This window comes from Melanotaenia boesemani, chromosome 22 (genome assembly GCF_017639745.1).
Source record: "Melanotaenia boesemani isolate fMelBoe1 chromosome 22, fMelBoe1.pri, whole genome shotgun sequence".
Taxonomy (NCBI): domain Eukaryota; kingdom Metazoa; phylum Chordata; class Actinopteri; order Atheriniformes; family Melanotaeniidae; genus Melanotaenia; species Melanotaenia boesemani.
In genome coordinates, this window is record NC_055703.1 from 12789040 (window position 1) to 12802775 (window position 13736).

Here is a 13736-nt window from a genome sequence, read left to right on the forward strand (position 1 = left end):
ATAACTGCAGTGAGAAATGCTACTTTCTTTGAGATGCAGAAGACAACTTCAGCCCAGAAACTCGTGTTAAGAGACAACTTACATTAGGGGATTCATTTCTGCATTGGATCCCATATGATAAGGATCCAGATGGAAAGAGATCACGGATACAGTTGTGTCGAATATCTCTGCAAGATAAGAAGCCGTTTGTAAGGAGGAAACATTATGGCATTATTCATTCATATAAATGAATAAATAAAGCACATTTTGCATGCAAAAGCTTTAATTTTAATATTGTTTTAAAAAAGTTTTATATGTTTTTAAGAAAGAAAAGGGGGAAAAAATCAATTAAAATTGGAAATTTGGTTAGAGAAAAATCAGAGATTTTATTTTTAGGCCATACCTCCCAGCCCTAGCTTTAACAGCTCAATGCATTTAGGTATGTAAGTGTGGATTGGATGTTACCATAAGGCATCATAATAACGCAAACTCAATTTTCAACTGTAGAATATACATGGACGTGGCAGGAACTACCTCAAATTCAGGTTTACTGAAGGGCCAGGTGTTTTAAATATTAGTTAGGATAGTAGGGCATATACAATGAGTAAAGTCTGGCCCATGATTACTAACGAACTGACACAATATGCCACTTTATGCTCCTGCCTCACTTTTTTTTCCATTTTTAGAGTAGCTGCGCCTCCCCATTTATCCAATGTGCATAATATGTTAGGATGTAGGACCTCATGGAAAATCTTCTCTTGCTTGAATTATGTTTTAGCATTAACTGTAAAATGAAACAAAACGTTCATAAGGAACCCTTCAGTCAGAATTTGAAATGTGAAAGTGTGTCAGTTCTTCTGACCAGGCTCTGCTACAAGTGGAATTATTAAATAAATAAATAAATAAATAGTCAGTATTTTATTTTATTTTATTTTATTTTATCTTTCATCAGTATGAATCGCCACAATTTGTGGAGGTTACATCTGAGCAAAAAGCCGAAATTGAGGAGGGAGGAGTTCTCAAAACCCAGCTACACCATTGGCCAGCCCTGCAGGTTGCTGCTCTGCATGCAGACAGAACAGAAAAAGCTTTTAAGTAAGAAAACCGAAAGTGAACAAGAATAGCCAGCTGAAAAGATCGGGATTGTTTTTTAGGAAAGAATGACGAACACGGTAAGACACTATTTTTATAACCGTTTTAAAACGCAGCTATGTTCATTTGTGTCAGTTGTTGCATCACTTCGCTCCTCGGTCTCATTACAAAAAAGTTAACAATGACTATAAAAGATATGTAGCAGTTCAGGAATGGTAGAGATACATACAATTAGGTGTTTGCAGTCTGAATTATTTAGCAGAGATTGGAGCTTATTGCTGTGTAGCTGAGTCGTCTTAAGCTGCAGAAACTTTGCTCTGCTTCTTACTATTGTCGGTGTTTCTAAGAAGTTGCTTAATATTGAGTTGTTCAGGTCATAGAACGAAACAGAAACTATACAATGAAAAGGAGAAATGATGACACTGTGTTGTTTCTTCTTATCTCAACAGAGTTATTACTTGTTTAAGACATTAAATAGCTTTTCAAAGTGATACAGTACACATTATAACATTATAACATACACAACATATGTCTAGTCATGTGTTTTTCTGTCTTTATTAAAGTTGTCCAGCACTAACTTGAATATTAATTAATTAATTAATTAATTAATTAATTAATTAATTATTGTTTTTACTCCCAGTATACAGATTTAGCCACAGCTGACCTAGAAGATGAAGAGTTTGTGGATATTTTGGAGGATAAGAGACGCTACAGTGATCTTGGCTTTGCCCTCAGGACCTTTAGCCCCCAGCCATACAAGGGGGCCCCACCTTTCACCACGGCTGAACTCAACCGAGCTGTGCTGGAGTCCCAGTATATGCACTACGTGGCCAAAGAGGTGTGATACAGTCTTTGGAAAAGATGTAGCATCAATGTTTTGCATTGTGTCATCATCAGCAAGGACTCAGGCTTCTCCCCCACATTCAGGTTGCCATGGAGAGGGGCTCATCTGTGGAGAAAGTGAGAGAAGAAGCCAGCGGGATTTTGGATGAAATGTCTCAAAACCTGCAGCTGGGGTTTATCAGGCTGATGGGCTACATAATGAACAAAGTATTCAAGAGGATCTACAGTGGCATCTTTGTCAACATAGAAGGAATCAACATGGTCAGTTGAAATAACTACTGAATAACAACTATCAGTACACCACACTGTGGTACTTCAAAGTGTATGAACTTTTTAAGTACTCTTTCATATTTTATACTCTTTTATAGGATCTTTGTGTGCCGTGTGTTGGTCTTCACCCCTGCACAAATATGAACAGGGCTGAGACAAAAGGCAAGGTCTGGAGCAGGCAGGGTCAAAGTCAGGGACTCAGTCCGGGAACAAACGCTGGAGAATCAGGAATGAAAGCAGACAATCTGGCAAAGCATGAGTGAAACTTTAGGTTACTCATGTTACCCCGGTTCACAGAGTAGCTTGAGTGTGATGTCTCACTATGGGATACTCACCCCTGTGTATTCGTTAGAAGCACCTATCACATTACACTAATCCTGATTGGCTGGTGAACGTGACGCTCACGTCACCCTACCATCAAGTAGCCTGCGCTACGATTCAGCGTCATTGATGATGATGATGATGAAAAACACTTCATTCAGACATCTTAAACATAGGAAAAAGTAATAATAAGCAAAAAATAAGTAAACAAAAAATACATAAACAAAAAACACCACATAAATGTCTGAAAAGGAGTGAGGAGAAGCCTAAGCTTATTTAACTCACCCCCATTACGTTAACAGAAGTATAGTTGCTAATGCTATAGATCACATCTCATGTAATACTTTTACTACTTGTGCAATATATATCACAATACTAACTCAAAATCACATTCCACAGGATGCAAACAATATACATTATCATTTCATTTTTAACTAGTCAATCTTCCATTTCAACATAGGATTTTATCATTTTTTTCTTGAACATTTTTTTAAACTGAATTAATGTCGGACAGTCTTTTAGTTTTGGGTCCATCTTTCTCCAAACATTAACCCCAACAACAGAAATACAATGATGCTTTACATTTGTTCTCACATGAGGTTTTATGAACATTTCACCCCCTCTAAAATTATAAACAGTCTATTTTTTAAAACAATCCCTGAATTTGAGCTGGTAATTTATTATTCTTAATGTTATATATAAATTGTGACGTTTTAAAGTCGACCATGTCCTTCAGTTTTAAAGCGTTCAGGTTAATGAAAAGCTGGTTTGTATGTTCTCTAAGGGCCGCTTCATGAACTATTCTGATAGCTCTTTTTTGAATCATACAGATCGGTTTAAGATTATTTTTATATGTATTTCCTCACACCACTAAGCCATAAGTCATGTAGGGGAGAACCAAAGAACAATACAAAAGATATAAATTCTTTTCATTTAAAAACACTTTGACTTTAGAAATAATTGCTAGTGAGTTACAGATCTTTGCTTTAATGTGGTTTATATGAGGTTTCCAGCTAAGTTTATTTTGTGTAATAATTCCAAGAAATTTGACTTCATTCATTTGTTCTACATTAGTGTCATTTACTATTAATTTTCTGTCCTCGTTGACAGCACGATTTCCAAAAATTTGAAATTTAGTTTTGTTTACATTTAAAGTTAATTTATTTAAATCAGACCATTTTTTTTAACTCTGTTAATTCTTTTCCGACTGTATCTATCAATGTTTCTAAGTTCTGACCACAGCAAAGTATATTAGTATCATCAGCAAATAAGACAAAACGTAACTTTTTTTAAACTAAACATATGCCATTTATATACAAAATAAATAGCAAAGGACCCAACACTGACCCCTGTGGGAGACCGCAGGTCACTGTCAGCAGCTGGGATCTGTTCTCCAAATAGCTCCTGATCCAAGAAAGTGCTACACCTCTAATACAATATCTGTACAGTTTTTTTTAATTATAATTCATGATTCACAGTATCAAAAGCTTTCATTTTCATTTTCATCAGTGCCTTAAATAAATATAGTTTTATCAAAATTCTGTATTTTACTTAAAGCATCATCAGCTTGACAGGAGTTCACTATTTCTTTGGCCAATTTTGGCCCAATATTAGTAAAATCATCATTAAATTGGTTTGCTATTTCCTTAGGTTGATTAATCATTTGATTTTTTGTTAAAAATTGAGTTGGAATGTCAGCAGTTTGATTTAGTTTTTTGATTAATTTTCCCACCATAGTGGGACATTAAAACAAATGCTATGAATGAGAACAAGACTGTTTATATAGTGGAGGTGACAAGATGACTAGCAGGTGTTGCCAGCAGGTGGAGGCAGTTGCCCTGATGAGAGGGATTGGCCAGAAAGCAGGAGGAGCACGGCTAAAGCCTGGTACACACATAAAGATTTTTTTGGCTGTTTTTGTCCCAATTTTGCCTCTTCCCGACCATGGACAGCAAGCGCCCAATTTTCCTGACTCTTATAAGATTTTATGTACAATTATCATTTGGTTTGAGGTGTGTTACAAGCAGATTTGTCCCGATAATCTGCTTGCCCCGTGCATTGTTAATCTGACAACTCGTGCATTGTGACTGCGTGGATGGTGATGTGGTATGGAATGTAGCCAATCAGAGAGCGAGCTGGCTGGGGAACACGGGAGTAAATAAAGTCTGTGTTCACATTGTCTCCAGTCTGTTATTTTGTTCAGTTCTGTCTTTTTCTGTTAACAGTAGTCCCAAGACCACCATCATTCCCTCGTCCTATATATCCCCTTCCATACTGTGTGTTGTGTTTTCCAGTTGTTACTATGTTTTTTCTTCTTCATTTTTTTGCCGGTTGTTGCTGTGGTTCTTCTATGTTTTTGTTAGATCACGTTTGGTCATGTGAGATGTCCGGCTCAGAGGACTAGATTGTAGATCAGTTGCGGGACAGCATCTTTATGTGTGTGTTGTTCTGTGATTAGATTATCGGAGCACACCACACATATTATGATCAAAACTGTTCAATGCCAGATTTTCTATATTCATGTGTGAGGTCTCATAAGAAAATCTCATAAGATTTTAAAAATTGTTATGTGTGTATCAGGCTTAAGTGTGATATTGTCATATTTTAAAGAGTTAATGTCACACACAGATAATGTTCAAATGAAGGGAATTCAGGATCAGAGTTATCAGTAATGATTGAGTAATAAACCATGACTCCAATAACAAGGTGTGTGTGGTCTGTGGAGTCTAAAACCCCATCTCAGGATAACTAAGCAACTTAAGGCCTCTGTCACTTCGGCTAATATTAATGTATATGTGTCTACAATCAGGAAAACACAACAATGTGCACGGCATGACTGCAAAAAGAAATAGGAATAAAAGAAAATAATAATAATAATCATAATAATAATAATAAAGAATAAAATTCCTCCAAGCTGACATGCAGCACTGATCAACAGCCATTAAAATCATTTAGTTGCAGTTAATTCTGTATTTTGCCAATTACAACTTTGTTACATTGGATACATGTCTTTAATAAATTAATAACATATTGTAATAATTATGGAATTACTTATTTAACTGAATTTTGTTTGTCTACCGTTAAGTCTTTAGGATCTAAAGACATTATTATTTTTTAGAAAGGAAATTTGGGAGCTGCACTTATTTCCTCATGTTGATGTTGCCAAGACAAGGAGTTTCAGTTCTTTGCCAAAAAACCATTTATCTTCCCCTCTGAGCTTGTTAATTGACATGACATTTTAAGGTTTTAAGAATCTATGTTTAATGTCTGGGTGAAATAATCACAAAGCCAAAACATCAGAATGTTTTTTTTTTTTTTTTTTTATAAAGTCTCTACTTTTTTTTTTTGCTGTAGCTGCAACAAGCTGCTCAGGAGAGTCCTGTGATCTTGATGCCCAATCACAGGAGTTATGTGGACTTCCTGGTTATCTCCTACATCCTGTTCAGCTACGACATCCCAATCCCTGTTATTGCTGCTGGAATTCGTAAGTATCTATTTATATTTTAAAAACATGCTTTTATTTGATAAAAGTTCCCAAAATATAGCCCCTGACTTTTCTTTTTTTCTTTTCATATGATCTCGTCTTCCACTGTAAAGCTCTTGCACAGGTGAAAATTGTTGGAGAGATACTTCGTCGCTCCGGGGCATTCTTTATCCGGCGTGCCATCGGCTCCAACAAACTCTACTGGGCTGTGTTGTCGGAATATGTCCAAACCATTGTTAGGGTAAGATGCTTAGTAATGGGTGTCATCAGTCTGTCATAACTATTTATAAACTTTGTTTTCATGTGTTTCTCAGTCCGTCGTTTGCTGTCAGTTTCAGTGGCTCTAACATTTAAACATGTATTCTGCAGAATGGATTTGCTCCTCTGGAGTTTTATGTGGAAGGTTACAGAAGTCGCACACTTAAGGCTCTCACACCAAAGTTTGGTGAGTTTATTTGTCCCTGACTATGAGAGCACCCTTCTCCAGAGCAGATCTTATTGGCTTTGGAGCATCTAAATAATTGTTGCTCTAATTTCACAGCAAATAACCACGACTGTTGTTGCCCCACAATTCCATGTTGTTTTTATTCAGTCATAATAGCCTTATTAATCTGGTCCTGTAGCTATCTAGGCCTATTTTACAGTCTGTTTTCCACATCTGGTACAATTTAGAATATTTAACACTCCCACAGTCAAGGAAAACCCTTAGTTTTTAGAAAAACAAATAAAATTTCAGAGTTTGCTTAACAGTGTCTATATGTGTCGGCAGGTATGATGCACATGGTGCTGGAGCCCTTCTTTAAAGGGGAGGTGTATGACATCACATTGTTGCCCATCAGTATCAGCTATGACCGAGTGTTGGAGGAGTCGTTGCTTGCACATGAGTTACTGGGTGTCCCCAAACCCAAAGAAAGCATCATGGTAGGCACTGGTCACACCATTTGCCTTATCAAAAGTTATTCATGAAGCTACCAGTTCAGAACTTCAGCATTTTCTCTGTGCATACCAATTTGTTTACATGTGTTCAAGCTTTTTTTTACACTCAAATTTATTTTCTCAAATTTAAGAAGTTTCAGTCATAAAATCGTACATTTGTAGCCGAAATTCCCCCCAGTGAGCCAGCGTTTACATGATAGACATGGTCTTTTTTTTAGGATAATGGTGCAGTCTTTCTACTTCCTTTCTCTGAGTCTCCTCTGTTTGCTCTTTCCTTTTAACTGTTGTCTCTGCTTTGAGAAAATACCACAGAGGTAGTGTAAAGAAGGCATTCCTAGACCCAAAAAGATAAAATAAACATTATGGAATTTTCTTTGACAGTTATGAAAACAGAATAATCATTTATGTTATATGTTATCTGTTAAAGTTGTTTTTATACTTGCATTCAAAAGACAAAAGAGTAATTTATAAGAAAAACGAAATATTTTACTGAACTATACCATCATTTTATTCAGAAGCTGGGACAGATAAAGAATTAGTGAACATTTTTTTTTTTTTTTTTACTTTATTTTATAGAAAACCATCAGGTTTTAGGGGACTAATTTAAGGAAAGTCTCAAGTTTGGGTGGGTTAATGTCTCCTTCACAACAGTAAAGATTCAGCATCTTAATAACAAAATTCACAATAAATATTTGATCTTAAAGTTAGTGTATTAATAAATCTAACTTTCTTACATGAGCTTTCACTCTTGCTCTGCAGGGTTTGCTGAAGGCTAGCAGAGTTCTGCAGGAGAATTACGGCAGCATGCATGTGAACTTTGGCCATCCCTTGTCTGTTCGGCAGCTCTGTGAGGGCAAGATAAATCGCTCCCAGTATAACCTCATACCGAGGTAGAGAAAAATTTATACTACACTAATAATTTACAGTAACCATCTGTAGTTTCTTTGCTCAAACTTAATCAAAGTCTTAACAACCTTTTAACTGTTAAACTGTTCAACAGTGGTATGACCCCTTTAGTAATTCACATTCCAGTTTAACTGCAGCAAAGCTCCTCTGTCTCCCCACCCCTTCTTCTCTCCCCTAATGCCTATTCACAGAGATCTTCCTCAGAAGCCCACGGCAGAGGCCCAGGCCTGCGTGAGCTGGCTGGCTCATCTGATTGTACGAATGCAAGAGGAGGGCTCTCGGATCAGCCCCTGGTCTTTGATGGCATGCCTGTTGCTCCAGTTTCCAACCACAGTTTTAACAGAAGAGGGTCTGCTGTGGGATCAGCTCACAGAGAAAACCCTCTGGCTCAGGAGGTTGATGCTAGACTTTGGGGCTCGTCTGAACTGGCCTGGTGGGTGGGGAAGTGCTTACATTTTGTATACTTGCTGCTAATCTTATTTCTGCTTGTGTTGTTTTTAAAAAAGTTGTCTTTAAGATTTGAGAAATTTTAGGTTCCACTTGCATTGACTTTTTGAGGGTTACTTTCACATGCTTTAAAGGACCAGTAGGTGGCACTTGTTTTGCCACTTTCTGACTTGTTAAAGGAAGCAGTCAAAGTTAATGCACAGTAGGATCTGAGTGTGTCAGCATCACATGTCAGGACTGTAAAGGCTTCTTTAACCTGGTCTGAGGTAGATCAGACAGATTAGGTGAATGTAAGTTGGCACAAGTTTCACGTTCACTTAGGAGATGCTCCATGGATTAATGCCCTTTAAGTAACTTAGCCTAAGACAACCCCACTGAACTGTCTCACATTAGTCTCCTGTTTGCACATATACACACATGCAGGCGTGTTAGCACATGAACGCATGTGATCTGTTCTGAAAATCAAATCTACCTCTGAAACAAGGCTAATGTGTCAAAACTGCATTGCAGATCACATCCCTGACTCAGATGTGATGTCATCCACCGTGGTCCTTCATCGCTCCATCGTTCACCGTAAAGCGGGGCGTGTCTACCTGGTTCAGGAGGACGAGCCTGAGAGGAAACATCCACTCAGCCCAGAGGAGGGTGTGATGAGAACAGCAACTGCAGTTCTGATACTGGTTTCCTATAGGAATCAGGCCCTGCATGTCTTTGTGCGTCCAGCCTTGCTCGCTATGGCAATGCTTATCACGAAAAGCTCACAAAAAGGTGAGTGTTTTGCACAAACAGAAATCTGTATTTTTTGGTGCATTGTGTAGTATTTGCTCTTACTTCATTGGGATCCACTGTTCTGTTCACAGATGAGCTCCTCTCCTTCTTCTGCTTCCTACAGGATGTTTTCTCCAATGAGTTCATCTTCATCCCTGGCAGGTCGTCTCAGGTAACAGTCTCACCAATCAGTCATTAAAAATGATAGTTTACAACTATTCTTTTGCCGTACTGGGCATGCTCACTTAGTACAACCCTATAGGCCGCTTTATTATTTGTATAGCAAACATCTAAGTAGTCATTTAAACTGCAGTAACTAGGTGGGTTTAAGCTTGCAGACATGGTTAAGAGGTCCTGTTAAGGTTTAAAATATGCAACAGAATAAAAAAGAGATTTTTTATTATTTCAGAAGCTTGTAATTTGGCCTGTTCGCGTTAATAGAAAAGCAAGAATATTTCTGAACATGCACCATGTTGAACTGTGAAACAGATGGCCCACAGCAGCAGACCACCAAGTATCCAGAGCATCTGATACCTGCTTTATCACAACAGCAAACACTGTAGAAAGGCTCAGGACATTTTAGCTTTTTAAAACTTTTCTCCAGATTTTAGCCCAGTAGAGAGACTTTTATCATGACTGTCCTTTCCACAAATATAAAGCAGTTTTGCTTTGTGAGGAAGTATTTCTAGTTTCTTCTTGAATCTATAAACTGAAAATATTAAGCATTTCAAAGGCCAAAAAGTCCAACTTGTAAGTAGCTTTTATCAGATGTAAATGTACATAGTAAAACCTTTATTACTTTTGCTATTATGATGGTTTCCAGATTGTCTTTGTCTCCATCAGGACTTTGAGGAAGCATGCTGCCTTCTAAAGAAATGTGGAGCGATCTATGTCACTCAGCAGGAGGTGACGGTTTCTGCTGCAGGACTGGAGGTGCTATCCTTCCTGCAGGAGTTGCTAAAACCCTTCATGGACTCTTATCAGGTGCTTTACCTTTTTTATCTCTCTTTACAATGAAATGTTATGCTCTGAGATAAAACTTTGGTGGGGAGAAGACAGCCCTTGGTACTGCATTTGTCCAGTTTTACAATGACTAATTTAAAATATAGCTCTAACTGCAAGTTGAACAGGAGGTTTATTCAGGTGTTTTTCTTTTCAGCTGATGTTCAGATATCTCTGTGAGGAGGGAGATCATGTGTTTACAGACAAACAGTTCCTACTTGCTGTGCGAAACCTGGCTACAAAGCTAATCCTCTCAGGTAAAACAGAAAGTGTTTAAAAAGATCCCCGACTTCTGTGATCATCTCCAGCTGGTGAACTTGCTTTTGTTTTTTTGGTCTTTTGTAGGTGAACTTCACACATATGAGGCCCTTTCATCAGACACACAGAAAAATGTTTTGTCTGCGCTGCGAAGACTGGAGGGTGTGACAAAGTTGAATTCTGAAAATAATGAATATAAAGTGAACAAAGCGGCTGTCAGGAGAACTGGCGACATGCTCTGTAAGTCTTCTGAACTTGTGATCTATTTTTACCTTGCTTTTTTAAAATATTGACTTTAAATTCAATTCTGTGTTGTTGGCTTTTGCTTGTATTTGCCACGCTAACAAGCAACAGCCTGAGGGATTTTGTTTCCTTTCCTCTCTCACTTTAGCTGGGAAAATCCGTCCACAGAATGTCCAGGCCGCACCAGATGCCAGACTTTAGTCTCAGTTGGAGCAGATCCATCTTTGGTGTTACCTTGCGGTTGCATTTTTCCCTCCCTCATTTTCACCCTCCTGTTCTTTTATGCTAGCATTTATGTGCCTACATTCTGAGGTTGGTGATCTGACTGTGCTCCACTCTTGAATGTTGGCTACCTCTGTATCCGTAAACCCATCCCCCAGATCAGAGAGCTGAGGTGGAAAACTGAAAAAGCCCTGACATAGTGACTCAAATGTGGCTTGTTTTGTTTTATGAGTTTGATTACAAATGGTTTGGAAATGATTATGTGAGAATAAAAGAGAATAAATCTAAAGATTAATAAATGAAACAGATATGGGAACATAAAGAGGTATAAATAAAAATTCTAGATGTGGATTTAAAAAGGGGAAATTAAAAACACATATAAATAACATTTTATTTTAACTTTTGTTTACTTCTTACTGTATTTTGCTTTAAATTAATACATTAAAAAAACATGTTTTACAAGTATTTTAAGCAAAGTTTTATATTATGTAATTATGTTTCATTGTTTTATTTTCTTTTTGTTTACACCTTTAATTATTTCTCTTATGTATAAAGCAAAAATATCATATGAAATCAATAAATAAATGTGAAATTAGATTACATAATATTAAACTAAATTCAAGAAAAAATCAGGTTAACTTTTTTTTTTATATAAATATGTTTTTAAATCAGAGTGGAAAACAGATATTGTTTAACATACCCTTGTTTTTATACCTGATTTTTTTATTATTATCTTTTTCAGAATTTTTTTTTCTCTCTGATATACATAATGCAGAAGCATCGCTGGTACATGTGGATGGACTTTGTAACAAATTTTAAGTCGTTTTTAAAGTATGATTACTTATAAGTAAAATGAGAAAACAAAATGTATTGTTACTTTATTAATGTTGTTGTCTATATCCTTAAGATCAAACATTATATCCTCATGAATGATGTCAGATTCAATTTGTTAGAGACGTTTATTTTAAGTTCTTTACATTTCAATAAATGCAAAAGAGATGTAACAAAACGCAACGCACCGTAGATTACTTTCCTTTTCACATTTAAATATCATTTCTTTGATTCTCTTCGGTTCCTTAAGTGAAAGCTGAGGTCAAAGTTCAGCGTCTTCCAGATATGCAAACCAATCAGCTGAACTTTTAACCTGTCAGCAGTTAGATGAAGGCCTCTTTGTGCCAACTAACCGTACATTGTGTTTGACATGGACAGAGATTATCGATACACAGGTGGCACGTCGACCTTGATGCGTAAAGCGCTGACAGGGTCCTGGCAGAACACCGAGATGTACTCCAGCACCTTTGAATTCATTTTTTTCTCGCTCTCCTTGGCTCTGAGTCGCTCTTTGTCCCATCGCTCTTTCTCGCCGTTCATTTGGGAGAACAGGTTGATCTGGATGGTGCGCAGCGTGGCAGCCAGGATGTAAAAACCTCCCTGCAGCATGTGGCAAAAAGCGGCGCCTACACTGAGCGCTGCGCCCATCAGGTTGGGCACAGTCTCGCATACCACGCATACGCCCTCCAGGAAGTGCAGCGTCCCTTTCTTGGCCAAGGACTGGCCTTGGTGGAGGAAGCCGTGGGGAGAAGGGTTTTGCTGGGCATGATTGACCAGGTGTCTTGCGCAGTCTGCGAAGTGGGTGGCGGCTCGGCGCAGCGGGAGCAGGGCCAGGTACAAGTGGCAAGCAGCTTTGGTCAGAGCATGGAAAAGCAGCCGCAGCTCAAGCACAGCGTTACCTGGAGATAAAGACAGTAACCGGGTCAGCTGGAGTCTAATTTAACACTGTGGCTAATGTCACAAACTATTACAAACGGTGTCTGCCACAGGATTAAAGTCTACACTCCAGCTATGTTGGTGGCGTGTATCATCTGAGCACGCGAGCCACCTTGGTGCATCTTTACGCGTGCACCTGAGCGCAAAGTGACCACCATCAAATTCTACTTGCTAGAGAGGCAAGAATAAAAATCCTATTATTGGAGTTTATAATTTCTCAGGACGTTTTGCACCAATTCAACGAATGACCAGAGTGGGATTATCCAACCAGGAAGAGTTTAACGAGACAAAAGGTCATTTGTCATTGCAATTTTAAATGTTGTAACTTTCTTAAGACGTTATCTTTTATCTTATTCTACTGCATATGTATCTGTGATCTTTTCTGGCACACGTGCGAATCTCTGATCCGATGTTTCTCAGCATTGCATCTTTTAGTAGCCTTGCAGCTTCCCGATGAAGTTTTTTTCCCCATAAACAACATTCAACTAGGTATAGCAGAACGGCAAACAAGCATTCGTGATTTTGCGGGCTGAGTTTTTCTATGGCATAATGTCCACAAGTCCCGAAAAGCTTCCAAATCTCTATCCACCCTTTAAATCTTACCATCTATAAAGCAGAAAATCCACAGAAGGGCAATACTCGCTGCCAGCGAAGTCCACCAATCCATGTGGCCTCCCCCCTGTCCAGTCCTGGACCCTTCAACGAAAAGAAAGAAAGCCTTGAAAAGATAAGTTATGACCTGGCCAAGCCCTGCCCCCGCGTGCCTTTACGCAGCTAATACCCAAACATCCCGTAGGTTATCGGTTTTTCTGAAGGTGGCCCAGTAGACACCTTAAGATCTCCTCAGCTGTCAGCAGGCGCATTAAGACCAAGCCTGCAGGCTACAACTCCACAGCCAGCAGTAGAAGGTTTACAGGTCGATGAACCTTCACAGAATCCCCTTTTCCTCTTCATCATAGTTTTACAGTAATTTCAACACCGCGTTTTATGGCTTAATTAATATTTTTCAAACTTCTGAATATACTTCTAACAACAACAAGAAAGATGAAAATACTCAGTGTGTGGAAATATTATTTGCAGGAGACCTATCACATTGTACATCGTTTTTTTCTACATTTCTTTCTCTTTTTTAAAATGCGTTATAGGCCTTAATGGATTTAATGAAGTTTTCTTGTCTAGTAGTCAACGCCACGCGCCA

The 13736-nt window shown here is 38.1% G+C and overlaps 1 protein-coding gene across 1 annotated transcript; it reads left to right on the plus strand.

Annotated features, from left to right (window-relative positions):
- Positions 1–1029: 1029 nt before the first annotated feature.
- Positions 1030–11221, plus strand: LOC121634275 (dihydroxyacetone phosphate acyltransferase-like). The gene is made up of 15 exons (XM_041976812.1): positions 1030–1151; positions 1712–1909; positions 1999–2175; positions 5860–5989; positions 6103–6230; positions 6359–6434; positions 6759–6910; positions 7685–7815; positions 8023–8264; positions 8789–9046; positions 9139–9218; positions 9890–10030; positions 10206–10305; positions 10394–10546; positions 10698–11221. The coding sequence occupies exons 1-15, from the start codon at positions 1140–1142 to the stop codon at positions 10748–10750; spliced, it is 2031 nt and encodes a 676-aa protein (XP_041832746.1). The 5' UTR covers positions 1030–1139; the 3' UTR covers positions 10751–11221.
- The last annotated feature ends 2515 nt before the right edge of the window (positions 11222–13736 follow it).